Here is a 23,563-nt window from a genome sequence, read left to right as displayed (position 1 = left end):
CTGGCAAGGCAGAGTTCAAGGCGAGCCTGGGCTTCATGAGACACTATCTCAAAAGAAACACTCCAACTAAGCTAAATAATTAGATTAATTCCTTTGGAAAAGAAAAGTCTTGTGTTTCTAATACAGAGAACAAATCACTAAAACCAGGACATGGTAACATTTTATAGTGATACTGAGGATTTTATACTGAGGATTACAAAGTGTAATACTGTTTGTTCCTTAGATAGAATAAACTGCCACAGTAGCATGCAGGCAGAATACTCATTCAACAGTACAAGAGAAACTGATTCGGAAAACCAAGTTTGTCATTCTTTACAAAAACAAAGAAAGCTAATGTTACACAAAACACAGCTAAATATAGTCTGTTTCATTAAGTCCATTTCTTAGGGGTAATTTCTCTCTGCAAGTTAAATATCATTTTTGGGGGGAAGTTTCACCCATCACCAGTTTGGCTCTCTAGTGCGGGAGAGCATCTCCTTAGCTGAGGGGGTTCTGAACTGTGCCTCTGCAGTCTCATCTTCCAGCACAGTCTCCACACTATGGCCCCGTGTTCCTGAAAGCGTATATTATATATGGAATCTCTTCCCTTGGCCCCTCCTTTCCTCCAGTGCGAAGTGCAATCCCTCAGAGCCAGGTCACGTGACCTCAGGTCAGGGCCAGCTCTGCACACAAGAATCATCTCTTCTACTCTCGGGCCCCTCCCTTCTCTGCTCAGGTAGAGCTGTTTCTCTGCTGGATTACAGGTCCCTCTTGTCCCATGAGCCCGAATACGCTTTTCTGTCTGTCTCACAACTCCATCTCCGAAGATGGAACGAGTGTCTCAAAACTCAAGGCGTTAGCTGCTTGCCTAAGAAGGCTTTTCTGGCTGCTCCGTGCCTCCCAGAGCTGCTCTGTTCTTTCAAAGGAACCCTTAGAAATGTAAAGTATCAAGTTGTTACAGAAATGAAACCGAAAATGGATGCTCAATTCTAAGCCACATAGTTCTTAGAGCTAAGGGAGAGAAAAAAAACAAACAAACAAACAAAAAAAAGAACAACAACAAAAAAAAACAAACCAGGCATTTTCAGTAGATGCTAGCTGGTTCTGGAACTCAGAGCAAACATTGCTCTGAGAATCGACTTAAGTGAAGTAATCAATGGAAACCATTTAGCTATGCGTAGTGAGCATCAGTAACTGCCATCCACCCAATAGTAAGTGGAAAAGTGCATGTGGATTTGTATTTATGTTCAGGGAGTGTGAGCTTTTTAAGAAGGTTTTCTTTTGTGTATGTATGTATGTATGTATGTATGTATGTATGTATGTATGTATGTGTGTGTATAGATATATAGTATATATAACATATATATTATATATATAATAAATTTATTATATATAAAATTTATTTTTATGTACATTCGTGGTTTGTGTACATATATGTCTGTGTGAGGATGTTGGATCCTGGGATTACAGACACTTGTGAGCTGCCCTGTGGGTGCTAAGAATCGAACCAGGATCCTCCGAAAGAGGTTAAGATGCCCTGAACTGCTGAGCCATCTCTTCAGCCCCTCAGGGAAGGTTTTTATCGTTCCAAATTCAATTCTCTGGATCTATTTAATTAAACTCTAATTATTTCCTTGAATGAGTGAATAAGGTCTTTGTCTTTTTGTGGTATCAAGAGGGGTTTCAGCAAGAGAAAGAGTTGAGTGGAGATTTCTTACCTTTCATATGTCTTGAGCATTTTAATCAACTTTTTTTTTAAATCAGTTTCTTAATTTTTAAATAAGTTGACAGTAGTAACTTTGAAGATGTTTGTAGAAACCTGAGTAGATTAACATAAGAATACTGCATAGAGCAGACCCAAGGCTCCTGTGTGTCCTCCCCTAAGACTGCCCGTCCTCACTGGATCTGTGAGACAGTTTTTTCCTTGTCATTTGAACTCCTCAGAGATAACCGTTCTTGAAATCCCATGAGATCTGATTCTGGTCAGTGACATACAGTGAATCATCTATATTGATATCATAGTTTAATCTACTTCATTTAAGCTAATTTAGCGTGTCAAAGGTGAGCGGGCATGAGTGCATGTGCACGATGTCGCCACTGCACATGTGGATGTTAGAGGACAACTTGAGGTAGTCCTGGGATTGAACTCAGGTTGTGCGAGTTGGCGGCGGGTGTCTTTCTCTACTGAGTCCTCTTACTGTGTTCCTCCATCATAGTTAAATGGACTGCTTTTGTAGTAGTAATGATAACGATGACGTTAGGATGTATGATCCAGATGGCGTCAGTGATGGGGACTCTGAGTGAACACTGAACCACTGTTTACATTTATTAATGACAATGACATTGGAATGTGTTTTACCAGCTGACCTCAGCAGTGACCTCACTGAGTGGCAATGCTTTAAACACAGTCTACATACCTGAAAGCAATTAGAGAAGTTACACATTATTCCTTGCCCTCACTCTCTTCTATCTTAAAATGAAACTCAAGAACTCCGTAAGAGTCGTAAAGCATAGTCGTCCGCAGAGCTAGACTTATGCATAAAACATTTACTTTCTTACACTTTTTTCCATTACATTTTTACCTGTCTGTGTTTGGATAAGGCACACTTGTCTATCACATTGTTATAAACTAAGTGCCCCTTCTGCTATTACTTTTAGCCTACTAACTGTACATAGATACAGTGAATGCACATTACATATACAAAGATATAAACATCTGTTAGATGTAAGTTGTGTTATCAAAATGACTTCTTTGTGGTTTGCTTATGATCACTCATTCATGCAAAAGTTCATTCTATAAAGATAATTTTTGAATATTAGTATCGCTCAGAGTCTTATGTACTAAGACTCTATCTCTGGTCAGGCCACACTTGATGCATAGAGATTTCTACTTTCAAAATACAGATGATGGTGGACAATACAATGATGTTAATTACTGAATATTTATTTAATTTTAAGTCATATGAAGGGAGAAACAAACTAGTTACAAACATTGGGCGTGTGTGGATAGCTTCTCTGAGAAAGCCCTGCTTGATTTTATACAGAGTTTCTGGCCAGGCTGGCCATGAAATCACTAGCGGACTAGGATGAGTTGACCAAAGTTGTCTGCACTTCCTGGGTGCTGAGATGACTTGTGTACCCCAGTCTACCTGGTCTATGCAGTGTCGAGTATCACATCTCATGCAAGCTAGACATGAATTGAAATACATCCTCAGCTCCCGTTTCAGTTTTATAATATTGCCATTCATGCATACTGAGGTCTATAAAGATATATACATACACAAAGTCACCTGTACACACCAATAACCCGGGCTTAGGATCATTTCACAGTAATCCAGCTATAAGGTATATAGGGTGAGCCCCAGGACTCCCACATTGAAGACATCTGTTTCATTAGAAAAGGACTTTTACTCTTAAGACGGACACTTTATTTTTTAAACTTACTTTACATCCTGCTCATTGCCTTCCTCCTGGTCACCCCCCTCCCGCATTCCTCCCTCCCCACTCTCCTGCCTCTCTCCCCTTCACTCTTCCCTGGCAGATCAAGTCTTTGTGGGTCTAGGTGCATCCCTTCCCACTGAGGCCAGACATGGCAGCCTAGCTACAATAACACATCCCACACATAGGCAACAGCTTCTGGGATAGCTCCCACTCCAGTTGTTCAGGACCCACACGAAGACCAAGCTGCACATCTGCTACACATGTTTGAAGGGTCTGCACTTTGGTTGGTGGTTCAGTCTTAGAAAGCCCCATGGGTCCAGGTTGGTTGACTCTGCTGGTATTCCTGTGTATTTCTGTCCCCCGCTGGGCACAAAATCCTTCCCGCTATTCTTCCATAACATTCTGAGGTGATTTCTTGGACGAACAGCTTTATCCTTTGGACATAGAGATTACTTTCCTTTAGGGATTATGGAATAAACCTAAGATTAACTGTGGTCGTTCCTCCCATATTCTCATCATGAAGCATACAAATGGCTGATAGTAGGTAGGCAGCAGCTGCTGTCCTCCACTGAGGAACTGAGTATTAACATTCATGTACCCCGAAAGCAGTTTTGTAAATCTTCTGAGCTCAGAATACCTGCATTTGTTGAACAAAATGCATTCATAATATTGCCTCCGTAGCCATGTGCATTACAGATAGAAACATTATTGATTCTTGAAGCACACTCTGTCCTTTCTTTTTGGATTTGTCATCAAACCCAGTTTGTCTTATGACTATGAGTTAGCAAATATGACTGTTGTGGGATGGTGACTCAAAAGTCTACTGTAGGGAGATTAGTCATCATCTAAGCTCAGATGACTCTATCTGCTTTGCTATTCGTATCCCGTGCAGGAGGAGTATAAGGTCCTGACATAGAAAGAAATAGAATATTCTACTTAGATTTTAACTCATGTTCTATCTTCTTCAATTGTTGCTATGTACTACAGAATTCCTTTAAGCCAGTGACAGAGTGAAGAGGCCAGAATTAACTGGTTTTTTGAGATGGTTTAGCATCTTCATGCTGGAATTTTTTAACAGATTGTTTTGTGTTTACTAAAGACTTGGAAGCGGCTGAGAGCATATACAGCTGAATCACATGCCCACTGACCATGGCTTGAATGCTTTCATTGGTATTAGTGGTCACAAATGGTCACACCAGTTTTTTGCTTTGGAAGTTGTTCATGAACCTGTTCACAGTGGCTGGTGCTCAGTCCCATGGAGAGTGACTAACTGATGATTTGTGTGTGTATATGCAAGCACGATGTGTATGCATACATACATCCACATGTCAGTCAGTGTGTGTGTGTGTGTGTGTGTGTGTGTGTGTGTATGTGTGTGTGTATATATATATATACATATATATATATATATTGTTAAACATGTTTTTACTGGATGTAGACTTTCTGTTCTTACTGTTTCCACATCATGTGTCATTTTGTAAAATGACTTCATTTTTTAGGTGTTTTGTGAACATTTTTCTTAGGCTGCTGCATCTGATGTATCTCCACCTTTTCCAACTGCAAAGAGAACGTTTACCAAGATACACTGTCTGATATTGTAAATATCAACTCTTAAGGATGGTGTACTTTCCCAAGCTTCTTAATACTTTCTAAACCATTAAAACTTTACCCTGGGACATAAACTGCTTAATTTTCAAGTGGTTCGCCCGTGTTGGTAGTCGTTATTTTCTGTGATAGGAGAGAGGTGTGCAATATTTTACATTTCATTTCATCTTTACTCCTGCAGGAAAATCTCAACCAAAACCTTACTGTATATAATTTTTTAACATGCAAAAATCCAGTTAAGTGGGGCATCGGTATAAGAGGTAATTTTCTCACGAGATGTTAAGTATGATTTAGAGAAGTGCCACTTTTATCTCGGCCTGAGGTTTAAGCAGAAGCTGTGAGGTTGATATTGAACCCATGTCCTTGCTGCATGAATTGGCACAGATTTTTGGTTTACTAGGAGGAGGGGACTTAACATACTTGCTAAAATCTTAGGAGTTTAAGCATGGAGCTCAAGGGAAAAAAAAACTCCCCTAAGAAATAACAGGAAAAAAATCTTTTCACATTAAATATCCATTAATTATATTCTTTTGGAAAAAGTGGCAAAATCACTCTGAAAAAAATGTTAAGAGTTTTTACATACCAACAGCAGATTTTAGTGAAAGCAGTTCACTTGAACACATTCCAAGAAAACAGTCTTCTCAGTTATATTCAGGTTATTTTTCAGATTTTAAAAATAGAACTTTCCTCAAATTCTGAATTCTAATCATGTCAAGAAAAAGAATAATGTTTGAAACCTACATTCAGAGCACACTTTCTAAGCGAGAAAGCCACGCCAGTGTACTAGTAGTCAAAAGCCTGTGGGAGCCAGATGGCTGTTGGAAGACAGATTTTTCAGTTTCGACTTCAGATTTAAGCATGGTGTTTTGCTTTCTTTGTGGAAAAACCGGAAAGTTCGCTTAATTTCATCTGCTGCATGAATAGATGGCTGGAAAAAGAAAATACAGGCTGACAAACACTGAATAATTAAGATTCAAGTTTTCTTAGAGACCTATTTTTTTTCATAATATCTAAAATAGAATTAAGCAAATGTCTTCTGTCTTATACTGTATGGGCTGTTATGTTTTTCTGCTTCTCTCAGACATCTCGTGGGGAGTTTGATTCCAGTGAGTTTGAAGTCAGGCGACGTTACCAAGATTTCCTTTGGTTGAAGGGGAAACTGGAAGAAGCTCATCCCACTCTCATTATTCCCGTGAGTTTATAAGGGTCTGTGGATCTTGTTTATCATGTATACAGTATTTTAAAGTGTCTAAATCATAATCCCAAGCATAATACCTTTAAATCCGCTAAATTTCGCTTATCTTGGGCACATTTATTTTCAGTTTAATTTAACTATAGTTTTTTTAAAGTATTATAACATAGAATGATATTTTATTTTTCTAGACTAGCTTTATGTGTTTTAATATATTATGATACATTTATTTATTTATTGTGGGGGTAGCCCAGGTATGCTGTCATGCATACGGAGGTCTCAGACTACTCAAGGGACGGGGAATTATCCTTCTACCATATGTGCCCCCCAGAGATTGAGTTCAGGTTATCAATCAGCCTGACCAGTAGGGGTATTATTTCCTTGGTGAACCATATTCCCAGTCTGCACTATGGACTTTTAAAAACTCATTTTTATTATAAACGAGGAGGTATTCAACTGATCTTCAGAATTCTTTGCAACCTGGTATGCCATGTTATATGCAAGATACTGGGTTGTTTTGTTTGTTTGTTTTTCTTTTGGTTTTTGTTTTGTTTTAATTTAATTGTTTTTTGTGTGAACATGCTCCTATATGCAGGTCAGAGGACAACCTGTAGGATTCGTTTTTCGCCTTCTACCTTGTGGATTCTGGATACCACACTCAGGTTGTCAGATCTGACAGCATGGGCCTTTATGTGCTGGGCCATTTCATTGGCTGTTGGACAGATGCTTTAAATAAATATTTTATTTTATTTTTAAATTGGCACAGAGAGCCACAGGGTCCTAAGAGCATTTGCATACATACTTGGCTGCTCCCCACCACTCTTCTGTGACCTCTGCCCCCATATATGTTTGTATCTGCCTCTGTCTCTCAGTCCCATCTTCATCCTCCATCCACTGCCATGGACATACATGTGTTCTCACACAGTTGATTTTGTTTTTGTACTCAGCCATTGCCAGAGAAGTTTATTGTGAAAGGCATGGTGGAACGCTTCAACGATGACTTCATTGAGACCCGCAGGAAGGCACTACACAAGTTTCTGAACAGGATCGCCGATCATCCAACTTTAACATTTAATGAGGATTTCAAGGTTTTCCTCACTGCAGAAGCCTGGGTATGTGGCTCTATTTTACATTCGTAAGGCCCTTGAGAATCTATGAGTGCAGCAGACTGTATATTCCATCTTTCTGACCATTAAAAATTAGTCTACGGTGACCTTGAAGTGTTTTAGTGGATTGTTCTAGAAAATATTGGTGAAATATTAGAAAATATTTTAGGTATATCCCTGGTGCCAAATCAACATGTAAACAAGGTGTAAATCTGTTGTCTCCTTCATGTACACGTATCCTTAGTTCTCTTAACTTTTATTCAATGACAGGATGCTCTTTGCATTGGTCTTGCACGAATATGTTGTTCTGTGTATGTAATGTTTGTTGTATGGTGTGTGTGTGTGTGTGTGTGTGTGTGTGTGTGTGTTGTGTAGATGTGTGTTGTGTAGGTGTATGTGCCCATTCTTGTGTCAACGTATGCATGCCAGAACACATAAGTGAGGGTCAGAAGACCCAAGAAGTCATGGAATGACCCTTTCACAGAGGTCACACATCAGACATCCAGTGTATCTGACATTTACATTATGTTTTATAACAATAGCAAAATTTCAGATAGACAGTAGGAACAAGAATAATTTTATGACAGGAGGGGATCACCACAACACGAGGAACTGTGTTAAATGGCTGCAGCATTGGAGATGTTGAGAACCACCGATCTATAACCTTAGAAGCTCGTTCCCCAGAGTATCGTGTGTGTATCACACCCAGAACATGTTACATCAGTGACTGCACCAACAGCTCGGCAGATACAGTTTGTGCTGCCACTGATAGGCTATGCTTTCTCAGGGAGGTCAGGGCGCTCCTACATACATGGGTTGTCTGATCAGTGAGGGGTTACTTTTTGGTCACCAGTGCATTTTCATAAGACCTTTTGGAGAGAAAACCTGTAGGAAGACAGACAACATCTTATTCCACGTTTGGGTACATGATATATGGCTTATAAACATACAAATCAGGAGTTATTTTTACTCACAGATTGTGTATCTCCTTCCTCTGTGTTTTGTTCTCTAACTTTTGTTTGATCCCAAACAAGCCTGTGTTTTCACAGATGCTGCCGTGCCCCCTCAGAACTGCGTGAGCCCTGTTGTGTGTTTTGTTGTTTGCTTAAGCACACTGTATTTCTCAGGGGATGATTTTCGTGGCTGCGTATCTGTTTCTTTTTTACAATCTGTAGCTGTCTCTCCCATGTGTACTCTGAAATAACAAGTACATGTCTTATTAAAGAGCTTTCTCTGCACACAGCCAGTCAGTGGAGGTGGTGTCCCAGTTTACCCACTCCACTTGGCTCAAGAGCTGTGCTCAGAGAGTCTGGTTATAAACTAAAACGAGAACAGGACGGAAGCAGAGTGTGTCCTGTGCAGGAATGGAACCTCTGAAGTGAGCTTGCTGTGATCCCCTCACCCTCCTGTTGCTTAATTGCTCTCGGACCTTGAACAAGTTACTTGCCATGCCTTTCATTGCCCCCATTTTCCTTGGGAAAGTGAGGAAAAGAGTAGACTCTGTCATGGGTTTGTTGTCAGGTGTGTGTGTAAGGCTGCGCCTGTAGTTATGGGGACACATCAAGCTGTCAGTAAAATCACCTAGGAGACTTGGAGAGCTAATTAAGGCTTCCACTCTTGTCAGTAGTAAGTGGGTCCTAGGAAATGTTCTCTGGATCATTTGTATATGCAATCTCTTTTCTAAACTATAGATCAGGGACTGGAGAGATGTCTCAGTGGTTAAGAACATTTGCTACTCTTACAGAGGACCTCAATTCAGTTCACAACTGTCTCTACTTTCAATTCCAGGGGACCTAACACCGTCTTTTGGCCTCTGGGGGCACTGCATAAGTGTGTTATGCTGCCTCCATACAGACAAACACATACACACACACACACGCACGCACGCACGCACGCACACAAAATAAAAATGAATATAAAAGATATAGATTGCTTATCACATCTTCTTAATCACTGATCTCATTGATTTGTCTTAAACATTTATGCTCTGAGGAAAGACTGTCCACGTGTCTCACATGAGCTCTTTGAAATGGAATATTGTACCATAGAATGGGATGTAGGAGGATGATACCTCTACCCCCAGTATTCAGGTGCTTCAAAGGTGAATGAATGCTTTAAAAGACACGTGGAAGTGTGTTGTCTCCATCTCTGCTTTACTGCGGCTGGGAATGCTGCTGACTGACTTGCTGTATTTATTTCACTCTCTGTTTCTAGGAACTCTCTTCCTATAAGAAGCAAGGGCCTGGCTTGCTGAGCAGGATGGGGCAGACAGTCAGAGCAGTGGCGTCTTCTATGCGAGGAGTGAAGAACCGGCCAGATGAGTTCACGGAGATGAATAACTTCATTGAAACATTCAGCCAGAAAATAAACTTGATAGATAAAATATCTCAGAGGATTTACAAGGAAGAAAGGGGTATGTCACTAGAGATGGGACATACAGATGTTCATCTCTGTCTCATCTATACTTTGGCTGCTGTGGTGTGGTGTGGTGACACTGTTAGGATTTTACTTACGCATAATGGTTCATGTCCTGACATCCATTGCAAGGGTTTAAGGAACCAAGGAGTTGGCTCTGGCTTGAAGGTACTTGGCCTGCTCTCTGATATGAGGACTTGAGTCGGATCTCCAGCACCCATAAGGAATGCTGGGTACTGCAGCAGGTACCTAGCTATCCAGAGCTGGGGAGACAGAGCAGGCAGCTCCAGGGTTCATTGTTCAATAAGACTTCGAATCACTGAGCCTAATGTCACACTGAAGGACCCTTCTCATAAAACCAAGTGGGCAGCTCCCAGGGGACAACAGACAAGGTTGTCTTCTCACTCAGCCCCATAACCGCACATGCATGTATGAGCGCCTGTTTACACAAACAGATATGTACATGCACGTGCACACATACACACCCTTCCCACACATACAGGCTCATTCATTTCCTTAGCAATGACTGTGAGGTAGTAATGGCCAGTCCCCGTTCGGTTTCATGGAGCTGTATCTGTCCTAGCTTCCATGCATAGATCACGACATGGCAACAATGCCAGCCCCCGAGCTTGAGATTCTCAATTTAGTTTATCAAGTTGGTGTCAAATAGTCAACATAGACCATCTCTCAAAAATCAAAGATTGGCATTTCAGGAATTGAATTTCAGCATCTTACTGGTGGGGAGAAGGATGTGGTCTGTCCTATTATCTGCCTTGTAAAAACCATGCTAATCTTTAGCCTTTAATGATTCTACTCCAATTGCTTAATGATATTTATTTTCTAATTTGAAAATTGTAAAGGGATGGGAGAACCAGCAAACATGTTTTTAATACATGTTGGTACTGACGAGGAAGAGCCAATTACAAATAGAAGGCACCCTACCGCTGCCTTGTTTGTGAGTTTGTAACTTGTCTCTATCACTGAACTGGAAGTTTTATTTCAGCTCTAGTGTATACTATGTAGGTAGCAGCCATATGATAGAAAAAAAGATCGACTCCTTGAAGCTGTCCTCTGACAGTGCAAACTGTGGCACATGTGCTCTGCCCCTCCCCATACATGTAAATGTATGTAAAAGAGGGGAAAGGGAGATTAGAAGTAGGAGAGGGCTCAGTGGTTAAAGTAAGTGCTGTGGAGGCCTGAGAAACTGAGTTTGAATCTCCAGCAATTATGTCAACTTTGGGCTCAAAAGCACGCATCTGTAACCCCACAGCTGAGCAGCAGAGGGATGATCCCAGTGGCTCCCTGGCCAGTCAGCCTAGAACAAAAATAGGGGAACCCTAGATTCACATCTCTGGAAAGAAAAGGTGAAATGCCAAAGAAGAAGACACCAAACATAAACCACTAGTCTACATGTGTAGACACATGGATAAGCACACTCTGACCTCTTGTTTCTAAAGTGAATGCATCTGGCCCAAACTTGGAGACTTCTCATTTTATAAGAGCAGGAGGATAGAGGGAAAGCTGGGAAAGAGGAAATCATGATTAAACTGTACAGTATGAGAAACATTAATTTAAAAAGAAAGAAAAGATGTGAAACATACTTAACAGAGTTAAAACCAGGATTCCTTTTGGTATTTTGAAATCTAACTGGTGAGGGGCATTCAGAACCCTATCAGGAAATTAGTTTGAGAGAGGTAAGTAGTGCTTTCCCTTTGGATGGTTTTCATCCACATGTTTGAAAAAAAGGAGGGGGGCTCAATTTCCTTTTCTTTTCTCTTTCCAAATGTATTAAATTTATTCTGCATAATGCTGCTGATTACATGTTGTTTCTCTGTGCTATGGAGTGAAGAAGAGATTACAGCTGCCCCTGCCCCAGACCTCACAGGATACCTGATACATATATTACTAGTTGAATTCCAGGGGTGCTTACTAAATGTTGATGTGTAGGTGTGGTTTGAAAGCTGTGTAATTTTAAGAAGCCTCTGTAGTAAAAATAGCTGCCTACGGAGGGCCCATCAGCGCACACACATACTGAGAACGGAACTGTTGAAATTCTTTTTTTCTGTTTTGGGGTCATTAATCTTCAACAGAGATAAACCTGGACTCTGAAAAGTAAAGTTAAGAACCTGGGATAAAACTGTTATCTTCATGAGACAATCTTAACTTCTTGAGTTCCCTTGTTTATAGAAAGAATTGGGCCGAGTTGTAGCTTTGAGTGGCAGAGTACATTTCAGTCAATTATACTGTGTGGAAAGAAGGTGAACTGCAGAGGGTATCATTGTGTGTATGGTGATTGCCGGAGAGTAAAGGAAGAAAGCCTACAGTTTTGCTTAGGTTAGTGGGTAGTAATTACTCTTGAGGAGTTTGTATAGTTCAAAGAATGGAAGTAAGACACATTTTGTTTAGAACCTTGGCTCTACATACTTAGATATAATATCTATACGTAATTATATGATAGATGGAATTTCATAACAGCCATGATGGTTGTATAACATCGTTTTCCAAGCTAGGATAATAGAAATGGAATCCAATTTTGTTTACACTTAGTTGCACTTCTAAAGCTGACTTGTACAATCTGCAAAGGTTGGTTAATTAGCGAAGGATAATGTAAGCATTTCCTTATATCCAAGTGTAAGAACTTATAGGGAATGAGACAAAGGCCTTTCATGTTATCTATGATGTGGGAATTTTCAAAAACATTTTATAGAAGCTGGAGAGATGGCTCCACAGTTAAGAGCTCTGACTGATGTACCAGAGGATGTGGACTCAGAGCACCTGGCAAATCTACCTTCAAGGGTCCCAGCTCCCTTTTCTCCTCACTGGGGGCACCTGAACATGCACACACTCACTTACTGAACCAAAGGAATATAAATAAAAAGAAAATCTATAAAAAATGAAAACTGACAAAGACATCTCTTTCGTAGACTATTTTGATGAAATGAAAGAATACGGCCCTATTCATACTCTATGGTCCACCTCAGAAGAAGACCTGGTTGATACGTTGAAAGGCATTGCCAGCTGCATTGACCAGTGCTGTAAGGCCACGGAGAAGCGGATGTCTGGCCTGTCCGAGGCTTTGCTCCCTGTCGTCCATGAGTATGTGCTTTACAGTGAGATGTTAGTGGTAAGACACTTTAACAGGAGTCTCAGTGCTATTCACTTCACGATGCTGTCTCTGTGTTTCCACCACTCTTTCCTGTCCGAGTAGGATGTTTTCCATGTAGATGCCCAAGAGATATCTGTTCCCTGTAGTCATGAATCAATGGCTGAGAGATCTCTTAGACAATAACTGGGATAATGAATAGAAACACCAACAATCTATGTCGCTGTCTTCAACCGAAAGCATCCTCAATCCAGAGTTACTTAAGTGACAGTCTTCTAACATTTAGTTTTACTTTAACACATGTCTTTTTATGCTTTATAGATTTACTACCTTGAGAGCTACTTTCGTATATTATTTATGATTTTAAAACATATTTCATATGTACTATGTATATATTATGTAGAAAGTGATTGAGTAGCGTCTTGATATATGTATGCTATGCCTTCAGGCTGCTTCTGAAAGGAAATCTTCCAGGATAAAGCGTTCTCTTACAGCATGTTGAAAGCTTTTCATTTTTTATATACTCATCGAACATTCTTCTTCCTCAGTTCAACTTAAGATTTCCAGATACTTGCCCTTGTTTGTTCACATTGTCTTCAATGACAGTGGTTTTTGTCCTGCATTGCCCTGTGCTCTCAGTATGCATGGTCCTTCTGGTGCTTAGTCTTTCAGGGGTAGTTGGAGGATAACATTGGAAGTGTATAGCATATATTCCAACATAGCCCCTTCTGCTTGAAATTGGAGCACAGCTGATTTAAGATGTTATACACCTTGGTTACTAGTAATTTTTTTAATTGTTTCTATCTTGGTGAGAACATAACCATGTAAGCATGAGTTATTTCTCTTGTTTCTCGTGTTTAGGCTTTACTTGAGAGTCATTAGATCTTGCATCAACTTTTCAGACTTTTGATGTTACCTGGATTCTGAGGAGTTTTCTATAAACAAACACTCCTTGCTTCTCGGAGACTCTAGGCTTCATGGTTGAGAATTCTTCCTCTCCATCTGTTGCCTCAGCTGTGTCTCTTGGTTTTCTCTTATTAGTCACCTCTCCTTGTGATCCTTCATGGAAATATGGTTTGTCTGTTTTCTTCCATCAGTTCGGCAGTACTTAACCCTATGTTATGTCAAGGTAGACACCATGAAAGCAAAATCCTATGCAATTAAATCTCTGGAAAAAAATCATAATGGCCACTAGAAAGACCTATTATATAGTTCCTTGATGGACTGAATTTATTTTATAGATAGCTAGGGTATAATCACTAGTTTTATATTACATTTTTGCTTCTGTTTCATATTGGCATATTTTCATCTGAGTTACAATAATCACTAATGATACCTTAATAAATAATGATTAAAATTGTATGATCTTTACTGGCTATCTTTTAAAATATATATTTATATTAAAATGATTTATAAATTAATGCACAGTATAGAAGTAGACCATGAGTATATAGGGCTTAATGGTAGTATGAATCATTGAGAATAGAGAAAAGAAAATGTGTCTTGACATTAATCCAAGTAAGGTGATATAAAGGAATTTATGACAATTAGTTGAATTTTCTACTGTTTTTGCTGAGGTTAGGGAAAATGTTAATGTCTTTTTAAATAATTTTTGTGTCTTATATAGCATACCTTAATTATGCAAAATTGGTGTCATTATGATGTCTTCATACTTGTATATATTTTTATTACCTGCTTCCACTCTGGATGGCAGTCTTCTTCCCAACTTCTTCTTTCCTGCCTTGTTTATTGATTAACTGAATGACACACTAAATTTCATTGAGCTGCTTACAGGATCAAGGGTGTGGTAGCTATAGAAACAGGAACAATTTATCAGTGGCAACACCACTGAAGAAAATTTCTCTCCCTGCCCTAGCAACTATTAACAGCTTATAGATTCTTATAGACACATGGGGCCTCATGATCTCCTTAAGTCTAGCAGCTCTTAACAGCTTATAAATTACCAAGGAGAGGCAATTCTGCTAGGAGAGAAACTTGATTCAATATGTCTCTGGACACACTTTTAACCCACCCCTTCCCAGTTCCCCTTGGAAGGCTCCAGAGCCTTGCTCTTTGGCTTCCATGCACCTTGAGTCTAGCTGCTTCCTTCTATAAAGAGTCTCTTCATGAGCTGCACCTCTTCTGTCAATGGTTGGCTTCATTTCTTACCCAGAGTCAGTTTTAATATTCCCTTAATTAATATTGTAAAGCCTGTGGAAGAAGACTACAGGGGACTAGTACTCATGCCTCAGATGTTAAGTCTAAATCTTATAAGACAATTGAGTTGCCTAAAGAAAGGCAATGGAAAAATGCATTAAAGGCGTAGATGGGTGCTATATTTCCATGGAGTCTCAAGAGTGTTTTAAGGTAAGAACATGAAACATGAAGTTATAATTATTCAAGAAAACAACATTGAACCCCTAGCTAACCCAAGAAGCCATGACTTCTCATCAAACCTTAGCTAATGGGTGAATAGTTATCCATTTTTAAGTCATGGTGAAATTCTTAAGGTGGGAATTTATGTTCCAGCTCTCTGATTTTGGGCTGTAATTACGGGTTTGATTATCTATCCTTTTTGGGTCAAAGGAGATGCTCCACAGATTGTATTTCCAAGTTAGTGACTCTGATGACCTCTCAGGTGTCCTTGTGGATGATGGAACATGTGTCTCTGTTGCACTCACTGATCCTTTTTGCTTATTTGTTCTACTCTGCTCTCTCTGAAGCCTTTGCCATCAAATATTAAGCATGCATGTAATGCTTGAACTGGTAAAATGTGCACTGGGAAACCTAATACAAAATGTATAAAAATAATTTTAAATATTTGATTATAGTTGAGAATTTAAAGAGTAAAGAAACCTCTATAAAAAATATTTTGATTTCAAATGGCTGTTTACGTCAGAAATACATTCCTGATGATTATTTATATTCTAAAATATTAACAGTTGTTACGGGCAATAATTACAGCAAACCCCAACTTGATTTATCCTTTTGTTTTGATATGAAGGGTGTTATGAAAAGAAGAGATCAAATCCAAGCAGAACTGGATTCCAAAGTAGAAGCTTTGACCTACAAGAAAGCCGATGCTGATCTGGTATGTCTTAAGTTTGTTAACAGAGTCATGTAGAAGCCACTGTCGAAAACAATGAACTAACAATGTAGAGCTTCCCTGTGCGGGTACTTCTAACTATTCAGTAATTAATACTCTAAAAATCAATAGCATACTATTCTTTAAGTCTTCAAGCTTGGAATTCTTGTTTTTCTGCCTTTCTGACCTGCGTTGACTTGAGCTGTGAGGAAATATGAATCTGATGGTTTCAAAAGACCACACTGACGTGTTTGGAAAAGGTAGTTTACATCATATCAGGTCAGTACTCAGCGAAAAAATTCATACTGTGCAAGTGTCTTGGCAAATAAATTCCTTTTTAAAGTTTAATCCTTTCCTTAAAAATATGGGAGGTTTCACTCAAAATTGGATATTTTAATGAATTCTTATGTTTTGCTACTATGAGGAAATATTGTCAGTTGTGATCGATTTTTTTTTTTGTAGCACCTCCCATTTTCTGCTGGAGTATTCTAAATTAATTGAATTTCTGACATTACATTGTTGGGTTCATGGCATTGTAGTATTTATATTTTGTTGCATTTAAATATTCCAGCTCAGCATGACCAGAGTAGAATTTCCACTTAACTTTTACAATTGAAGAAGGCTTGGATGGGAGAGGTTGCCTAAGCCTAGCTGCTGTTGAAACACAGCAGGGCTGGAGGAGATTCTGTTGTCTGTCATGGTTCACATTGCTTCAGAGGGAAAGCATAGGAAGAAGAATTGAGTCATCCACATCCTTTACTCAGTGAAGAACACTTTCTTAGGTTAAAGAAATACTCAGATGATCGTTGATTAGTTATTGAGTATACTCAGTCAGGTTGTTGGTGGGGAGGAATCCCGAAGCCCTCTGTGTACTATTGTAGCCTCTTCAACTTGAGCCTCCTCAACTTGACCTGGTAGTGTTTTTTGATCCCTTCTTCTTTCTTGCATTAAACACTTTATCACATAAAATTTTATTTTTTTTAATTCCTTCAAAATCTCTTGCATCCTCTCCATGCCCCAGCCCTGCTTAGGCTCCCCTCCGAATCTCCCTGGCCGTTATCTAAACAGTTTAAGGGCAGGAATTGGCAGTTTGTTCACTGAGTGTTCCCAGGCTGTACTGTGTGCTTTATGCTAGTCATTCAATAGATAATTAATGAAACAGTAAAAATCACGATGACCACTTTGATCCACGAGAGCTTGCTGAAGGCTAAAATCAAGAGGTCTCTACAAACTCAGCTTTGTGCAAAACAGACACTTCATTCAAATCTGACTGGGGACTTTACTCACGCCTTATTCTATATGTTTTCCAAACTGGAATTCAGTTGTCTGAGTGGAATGTGAGTGCGGAGTGGTGGGCAGAGGGGGAGACAAGCACCCTTACAGGAGGGTAATGGGATATAGACATGGAGGAGCTTAGTGACCAAAGGAAGAATTATATTTTTCTTGACATAACGATAAAGAGAAATGGAAAAAATCAGCCTTTTGTATTCAGGCTTGTATGTTTTGTTCTCTTTTGAGACTGCTAGATGGAAAGAAAGAGTGGACACGTATGCAGAAATTTTAAATACATCCTTTGAACATTAGCGTTCATTTTCCATTGGACAAATTATTTTAGCAATTATTAAGACTAGTGGTTTGACAAAATTTACTTCCTGAGTAGATACTAGAGACTTTAAAATTCCCAGGGAACAATAGCATAGATTATAAAAGCAGCATTTGTTCAATATTGCCCACCCTCCTGTATTCTGTTTTTATTTTTTAAATTGAAGTAATTTGATTGATTTCTGAGCATGTGAGTGTGTGAGCATGTGTGTGTGTTTGTGTGTGTGCATGTTTGATGTCTATTGTATTAAAATCCTCATTATTATGAAATTGTAGAAATTTTAAAATTTAATTATTCCATTATATGCCATAACATTTGAAATTAATGTTTGAAGCAGTCATATTTAATGGAAGCATCACAAGTTTTCTTTTTAAATTAATGTATAACCGTGACAGGTTTTAAACTTGTATTTTTTATCGGTTTTACTCCTCAAAGCAGACCTGTCTTATAATTCATAAGATTACTATGATGATTTATAAAGTTCCCCATTTTCAAAGGGTGTGTTTACGTGTCCTTTCATTCATCACATAGATATGCCCACCACAGTCATGTGTTTTATACAAAGTAAAATCCCTCTGTGCCATGATGCATTGTTAGTAACCTTGCAGAATCACCCACAAATGAGTCTGCCATGATTGGTCGCTGAACAACTGAAAAAAATGTTGCTTGGAAATATGCAAGATGGGTGTCACCATGGAAACCTGCCCTTGTGAGGTCCTTCTAAGGAGCAGGCCTTTGCAGTCACCATGGCGACCCTGGCAGAGAACTGAATATAGCAATCTGCTTGGTTGTTTACCATGGCAACTGAGATAGGGCCACTTCGGAGACAGCACTGGGGCCATTTCTATGGAGACCTCCTGAGGCTGCCTTTGGAGGCTTTATCAAACCCACATCATCAGGATAGGATGTCCCATGCACACCCAATAAGCAACAGTAGGCAACTTCTAATGATAAGCTGGGCAAAATGATTCCGCTACCAAGTGTTCAAAAATTAGGAGGATAATAATGACTCCATAGAAAGGCGACGGCAAAGTAACACACTGCTATATTATGCTGAAAGCATCAGGTGGCCTTTATCTGGGTTGCGCGGTACATCAAACCAGCCTCTAGTTATTTTACGTAACCTGTAACCATATCTGGGAGCTAAGTAATGACAGGACGTATGGCCACTTTTGCTCACCACAGAGCTATGTCCACCACAGGCATACGTCTTTATATAATCTAAACCTCTGAGTGCATTTTTGCACTTACCACCCTGGTTATTGTAAAACGGCAAAATTGTTGAGTTTGTGGTCTGTTGTCCTTACCTTGAAGCAGCAAATGAATGGTTTCAGAATGCCCTCTCCTTCCTAAAGGCGGAACACTCTTCAAATTCAGGTCAGCTTGTTTACTGAAAATTTTGTTGTTTATGCTTTGGAATTTGATAGACTTACGCACAAATACTAGCTCACAGACTTATGAACTGTGACCTAGGACACATTTACAACGTCTTATAGCCTCCTCTTACACTGTGTATATTTGCAGAAATTATTAGCACTTTTGTAATGGGCTTGCTGAAAGACTGGATGATATGATGCTAAGAAATTGCTTATATCGTAGCACGCACATGGATGTTTTTGCTTGCCACTATTTTGATGCTATGTAGAGAAGAGGTATTTGTGTTAGGTTCAGAATAATGACAAGTATGTGTTCACTGTTGTGCAGGGAAAATACTTATATGCGAAATGGGTATTATTAAAGATAGTAGAAGTTCAGAAAGCACATGAGATTGAGGAGCTGGGTGGGTCTGTGGAGTCTATGGTGCAGGGAGCTGGTGGAGTGTAGTGAATGGGGGATGGAAGCAGTGAATGGGGGATGGAAGCAGTGAATGGGGGATGGAGGCAGTGAATGGGGGATGGAGGCAGTGAATGGGGGATGGAGGCAGTGAATGGGGGATGGAGGCAGTGAATGGGGGATGGAGGCAGTGAATGGGGGATGGAAGCAGTGAATGGGGGATGGAGGCAGTGAATGGGGGATGGAGGCAGTGAATGGGGGATGGAAGCAGTGAATGGGGGATGGAGGCAGTAAATGGGGGATGGAGGCAGTGAATGGGGGATGGAGGCAGTGAATGGGGGATGGACGCAGTGAATGGGGGATGGAAGCAGTGAATGGGGGATGGAGGCAGTGAATGGGGGATGGAGGCAGTGAATGGGGGATGGAGGCAGTGAATGGGGGATGGAGGCAGTGAATGGGGGATGGAAGCAGTGAATGGGGGATGGACGCAGTGAATGGGGGATGGAAGCAGTGAATGGGGAATGGAAGCAGTGAATGGGGGATGGAAGCAGTGAATGGGGGATGGAGGCAGTGAATGGGGGATGGAGGCAGTGAATGGGGGATGGAGGCAGTGAATGGGGGATGGAGGCAGTGAATGGGGGATGGAAGCAGTGAATGGGGGATGGAGGCAGTGAATGGGGGATGGAGGCAGTGAATGGGGGATGGAGGCAGTGAATGGGGGATGGAGGCAGTGAATGGGGGATGGAAGCAGTGAATGGGGGATGGAAGCAGTGAATGGGGGTGGAGGCAGTGAATGGGGGATGGAGGCAGTGAATGGGGGATGGAGGCAGTGAATGGGGGATGGAGGCAGTGAATGGGGGATGGAGGCAGTGAATGGGGGATGGAAGCAGTGAATGGGAGGTGGAGGCAGTGAATGGGGGATGGAGGCAGTGAATGGGGGGTGGAGGCAGTGAATGGGGGATGGAGGCAGTGAATGGGGGATGGAGGCAGTGAATGGGGGGTGGAGGCAGTGAATGGGGGATGGAGGCAGTGAATGGGGGGTGGAGGCAGTGAATGGGGGGTGGAGGCAGTGAATGGGGGATGGAGGCAGTGAATGGGGGATGGAGGCAGTGAATGGGGGGTGGAGGCAGTGAATGGGGGATGGAGACAGTGAATGGGGGATGGAGGCAGTGAATGGGGGATGGAAGCAGTTGGGCAGGGAGCCTTTATCCTCAGATAAAGGGGAGGAAACCCCACATTTTGATCATTGTAAATCCAAAGGGATCTTGAACTGAAGTGTTAGCAGTAGGTTCAGGAGAAGGGTTAACTGGAGAGAGGTAGATGGAGAACAGATTCTTTATTACCTCATACCCATAGATGGGAAGATATACTATTACCTTTCCCATTCTAGCTGGTGAGAGGTAAGTGGTACTTATCAACACTGAGAAATAAGTAAAGAAGAAACTTAGAAACACGCCACTTCAAATCCCAGTAAGGTAACCTTTTGAGAAGAAGTAGATTCAACAAAATTCTGCCCAACGTTTGTTGAGTACCTATTGTGAGAATGTCTGTCCAGGCAGGAGAGGGACAAGAAGGGAGGTCAAAAAGATAGGTCCTCATATATCTTACATGTTAGAAGGTAGGGTAAACAATAATCCAAAACAAAACAAAAATACTCACTTAAAATTATCGTTTCTCCTGATGTGAAGAAGAAATACAGCTGGTCATATTTGGACTGTGTTGGGTAGGAAGAGCTCTTTGTTAGTTGATGGGTTATACACAGTGAAGAGTGCACTTTGGGGGGCTGAGTAAGTAGAAGGAAGTAATTAACATTAATTGTGAAAGCAAAGGCCCTCAGAAGAGGGGACTTAAGGAGGAATCTGAAGAAACCAGATTCAGACATGTAAAATTGATGTGACTATTTGGCATGAAGGTGGATACCTTTAGTAGTGAATTATACAAACAGAAGCTCCATGGGTTAGAGCTGGTGTGTATCTAGAGATAGTATTTAAAAATGATTAGCAAGGGGATGGCATTCAAAGTCATGGGATGAGCTGTGGTCACTAAGAGGAGAGAAACTAATGAAGGAAAATCCCGGCCTTGGCTTTGACATACTCTAAAAGATCAATGCGAATGGAAGACCCAAATAATGAATAGGTAGCAAGAAGGAAGAGAGGAAATTTATACAGCTTGACTTCTGGTAGGCAATCAGTGGATAAACGAAATAAACAAAGCTAATTAGGACCATTCAACATTTTAACCAATTTCCTGCCAAGATCTTCAAACAATTTGATAGGGAATAATTTATGTGGATATAGGTTGCTCATTTCGTGATGCTTTGAGTGGTGTTCTGTGCCCTAATAGAGAAGAACTTTAATGAAATAGAGACATCACATTGAGGAATAAAGAATGAGAAGAGATATTAGGAGAATTGGGATATTAGGAGAAGAAACGAAGCTCTGTGGGAGCTAGTGTACTTTGCAGCTTGGTTAAGTTTTCAGTCAGAGCTTCTGTTTGAAAATGCTTATTCACTTCCCCACCTAACTGTAAAATAAATAAAGTTCATCTGTTGTGCTAAATATGGCTGCGTATCCTTTTTATTTTTATTTTTATTTTGGAATGAATGATTTATAGCTTTCCACTCAATGCAGCATTCGGATATAAATGAATATGAATACATTTGACATTTAGCAATATGTGCATAGACTGAAATTTGGATCTAGATATAATGCCATAGCTGTTTAGCATTATATTTATGTGAGCAAAAAAAAATACATTTTCATAAGATAATGAAATACGAATACGAATTTGCATATAGCCGTTTTCAGTAGCTCCAAGCAGATACCAAATTAATTCAGGCTGGTACTTGCTCTGTATGACTTGCTATTTTTGAAACAATGTTTTACTCTCATCCTCAAATGGTGGTTATTAATTTCCAAATGTTCTTAGTGGTGTGCTAAATCTGCACAAAGGAAGATTGCCTTCTCTCTGATTCTAGAAAGCCAAGGAGATATGAATATTGATCAACTGAGCTGTCACCAAGACAGGAGCCAGGAAAGAGCACCTTCTTGGATATTTGCTGGCTCACCTCTCTTCCTTGACAATTTAATTAAGTTTTTTTTTCATGTGACTTACTCTGTTTGAGTGCGTATATCAGTATAGCATGCTTGCATCTATGTATGCATGTATCTATGTGTGTGTAGATACACATATATGAGTGGAGGCAGGAGGATCATGATCATTGTCTTCATTGATTGCTCTTTATCTTATATATTAAGACAGAGTCTCTTACTGACCCTAGAACTTACCAAACAAAGTAACCAGCTTGCTTTGGGATCACCCATCTCTTGTCTATCTAGTGTTAGCCTTATAAGTGGGCTGCTACCCCATCCCATCCCCCACCATTCATGTGAGGGTGGAATCCGACCTGTGGTCTTCACACTTAGATAGCAACATCCCCAGCATGATTCTTTTTAATTTTTCTCATATTCTTGTGTGTTTTGAAAGATCCACAGGCAACATGTATGCATGAGTGTCTACTGGAAGGGAAGGAAGTTTCTTCCTAGTATATTTATTTTTATCATTTTATCCTAAATGGCATGCCACAACTTTTTTTTTCAGTATTTGGGGTCAGTATTACAGAAAGAAATCGTATAATCAACCACAGTGGAAATATGACTTCCAGAATTGACTGATTTCAGCTACCATACATTCCATGAAAAAGCAGTCTTCTCAGAAAACAAAATTAAAAAACTAGTAAGTGTACCTCCTTCCATACAAGTAGGGTAGCAGCATCTTGAACTCACACATAAAGAGCTGAGTGGAAATGTGGGATCAATGAGAGAAATGCTGTAACAAAAAAGGTCCTCATCAGCCAGAAGAATGTATCAGGGATGCCATGGATTCCTCTCCATTCCAGTGCTCTTTTGCTAAACTCCTCATTCATGGATTCATTGCCTTTACTTAAGTGTGTGTGTGTGTGTGTGTGTGTGTGTGTGTGTGTGTGTGTGTGTGTTGTGTTGTGTCTGTGTGTCTGTGTCTGTATGTCTATGTCTGTGTCCGTGTCTGTCTGTCTGTTGCCTATTTATAGAAACTCATAAAAGACAGTTTTAGAGAAAATAGTAATGAGTATTTGATTAAAAAGATGGTGGAAGTAATCCACACGCAGGAGGCTGTTGAGCATGAAATTGCTACATGAACATTTCTCTTTGTGCCTCTAGCACTTCTAATTCGCAGTCCCTGTAAAGAACTTTAAGATAAGGCTTTGATTCCAGTCCAAGGA

General features: G+C 40.2%; 1 protein-coding gene across 2 annotated transcripts in view; it reads left to right on the top strand.

The window, feature by feature from the left end:
• Positions 1-23,563, top strand: part of Snx7 (sorting nexin 7) — an 84,557-nt gene that overhangs the window by 21,439 nt on the left and 39,555 nt on the right. For both annotated transcript variants that reach the window (NM_001012083.1, XM_039102434.2), the window contains exons 3-7: positions 6,107-6,217; positions 7,165-7,329; positions 9,538-9,736; positions 12,663-12,862; positions 15,846-15,932. In NM_001012083.1, the coding sequence (NP_001012083.1) occupies positions 6,107-6,217; positions 7,165-7,329; positions 9,538-9,736; positions 12,663-12,862; positions 15,846-15,932 (762 nt within the window). The remainder of the gene's footprint in view (positions 1-6,106; positions 6,218-7,164; positions 7,330-9,537; positions 9,737-12,662; positions 12,863-15,845; positions 15,933-23,563) is intronic.

Source organism: Rattus norvegicus, chromosome 2 (genome assembly GCF_036323735.1).
Source record: "Rattus norvegicus strain BN/NHsdMcwi chromosome 2, GRCr8, whole genome shotgun sequence".
In the NCBI taxonomy this organism is placed as follows: Eukaryota; Metazoa; Chordata; class Mammalia; order Rodentia; family Muridae; genus Rattus; species Rattus norvegicus.
Note: the sequence above shows the minus strand (reverse complement) of the source record. Positions and strands in the feature narration are given on the sequence as shown.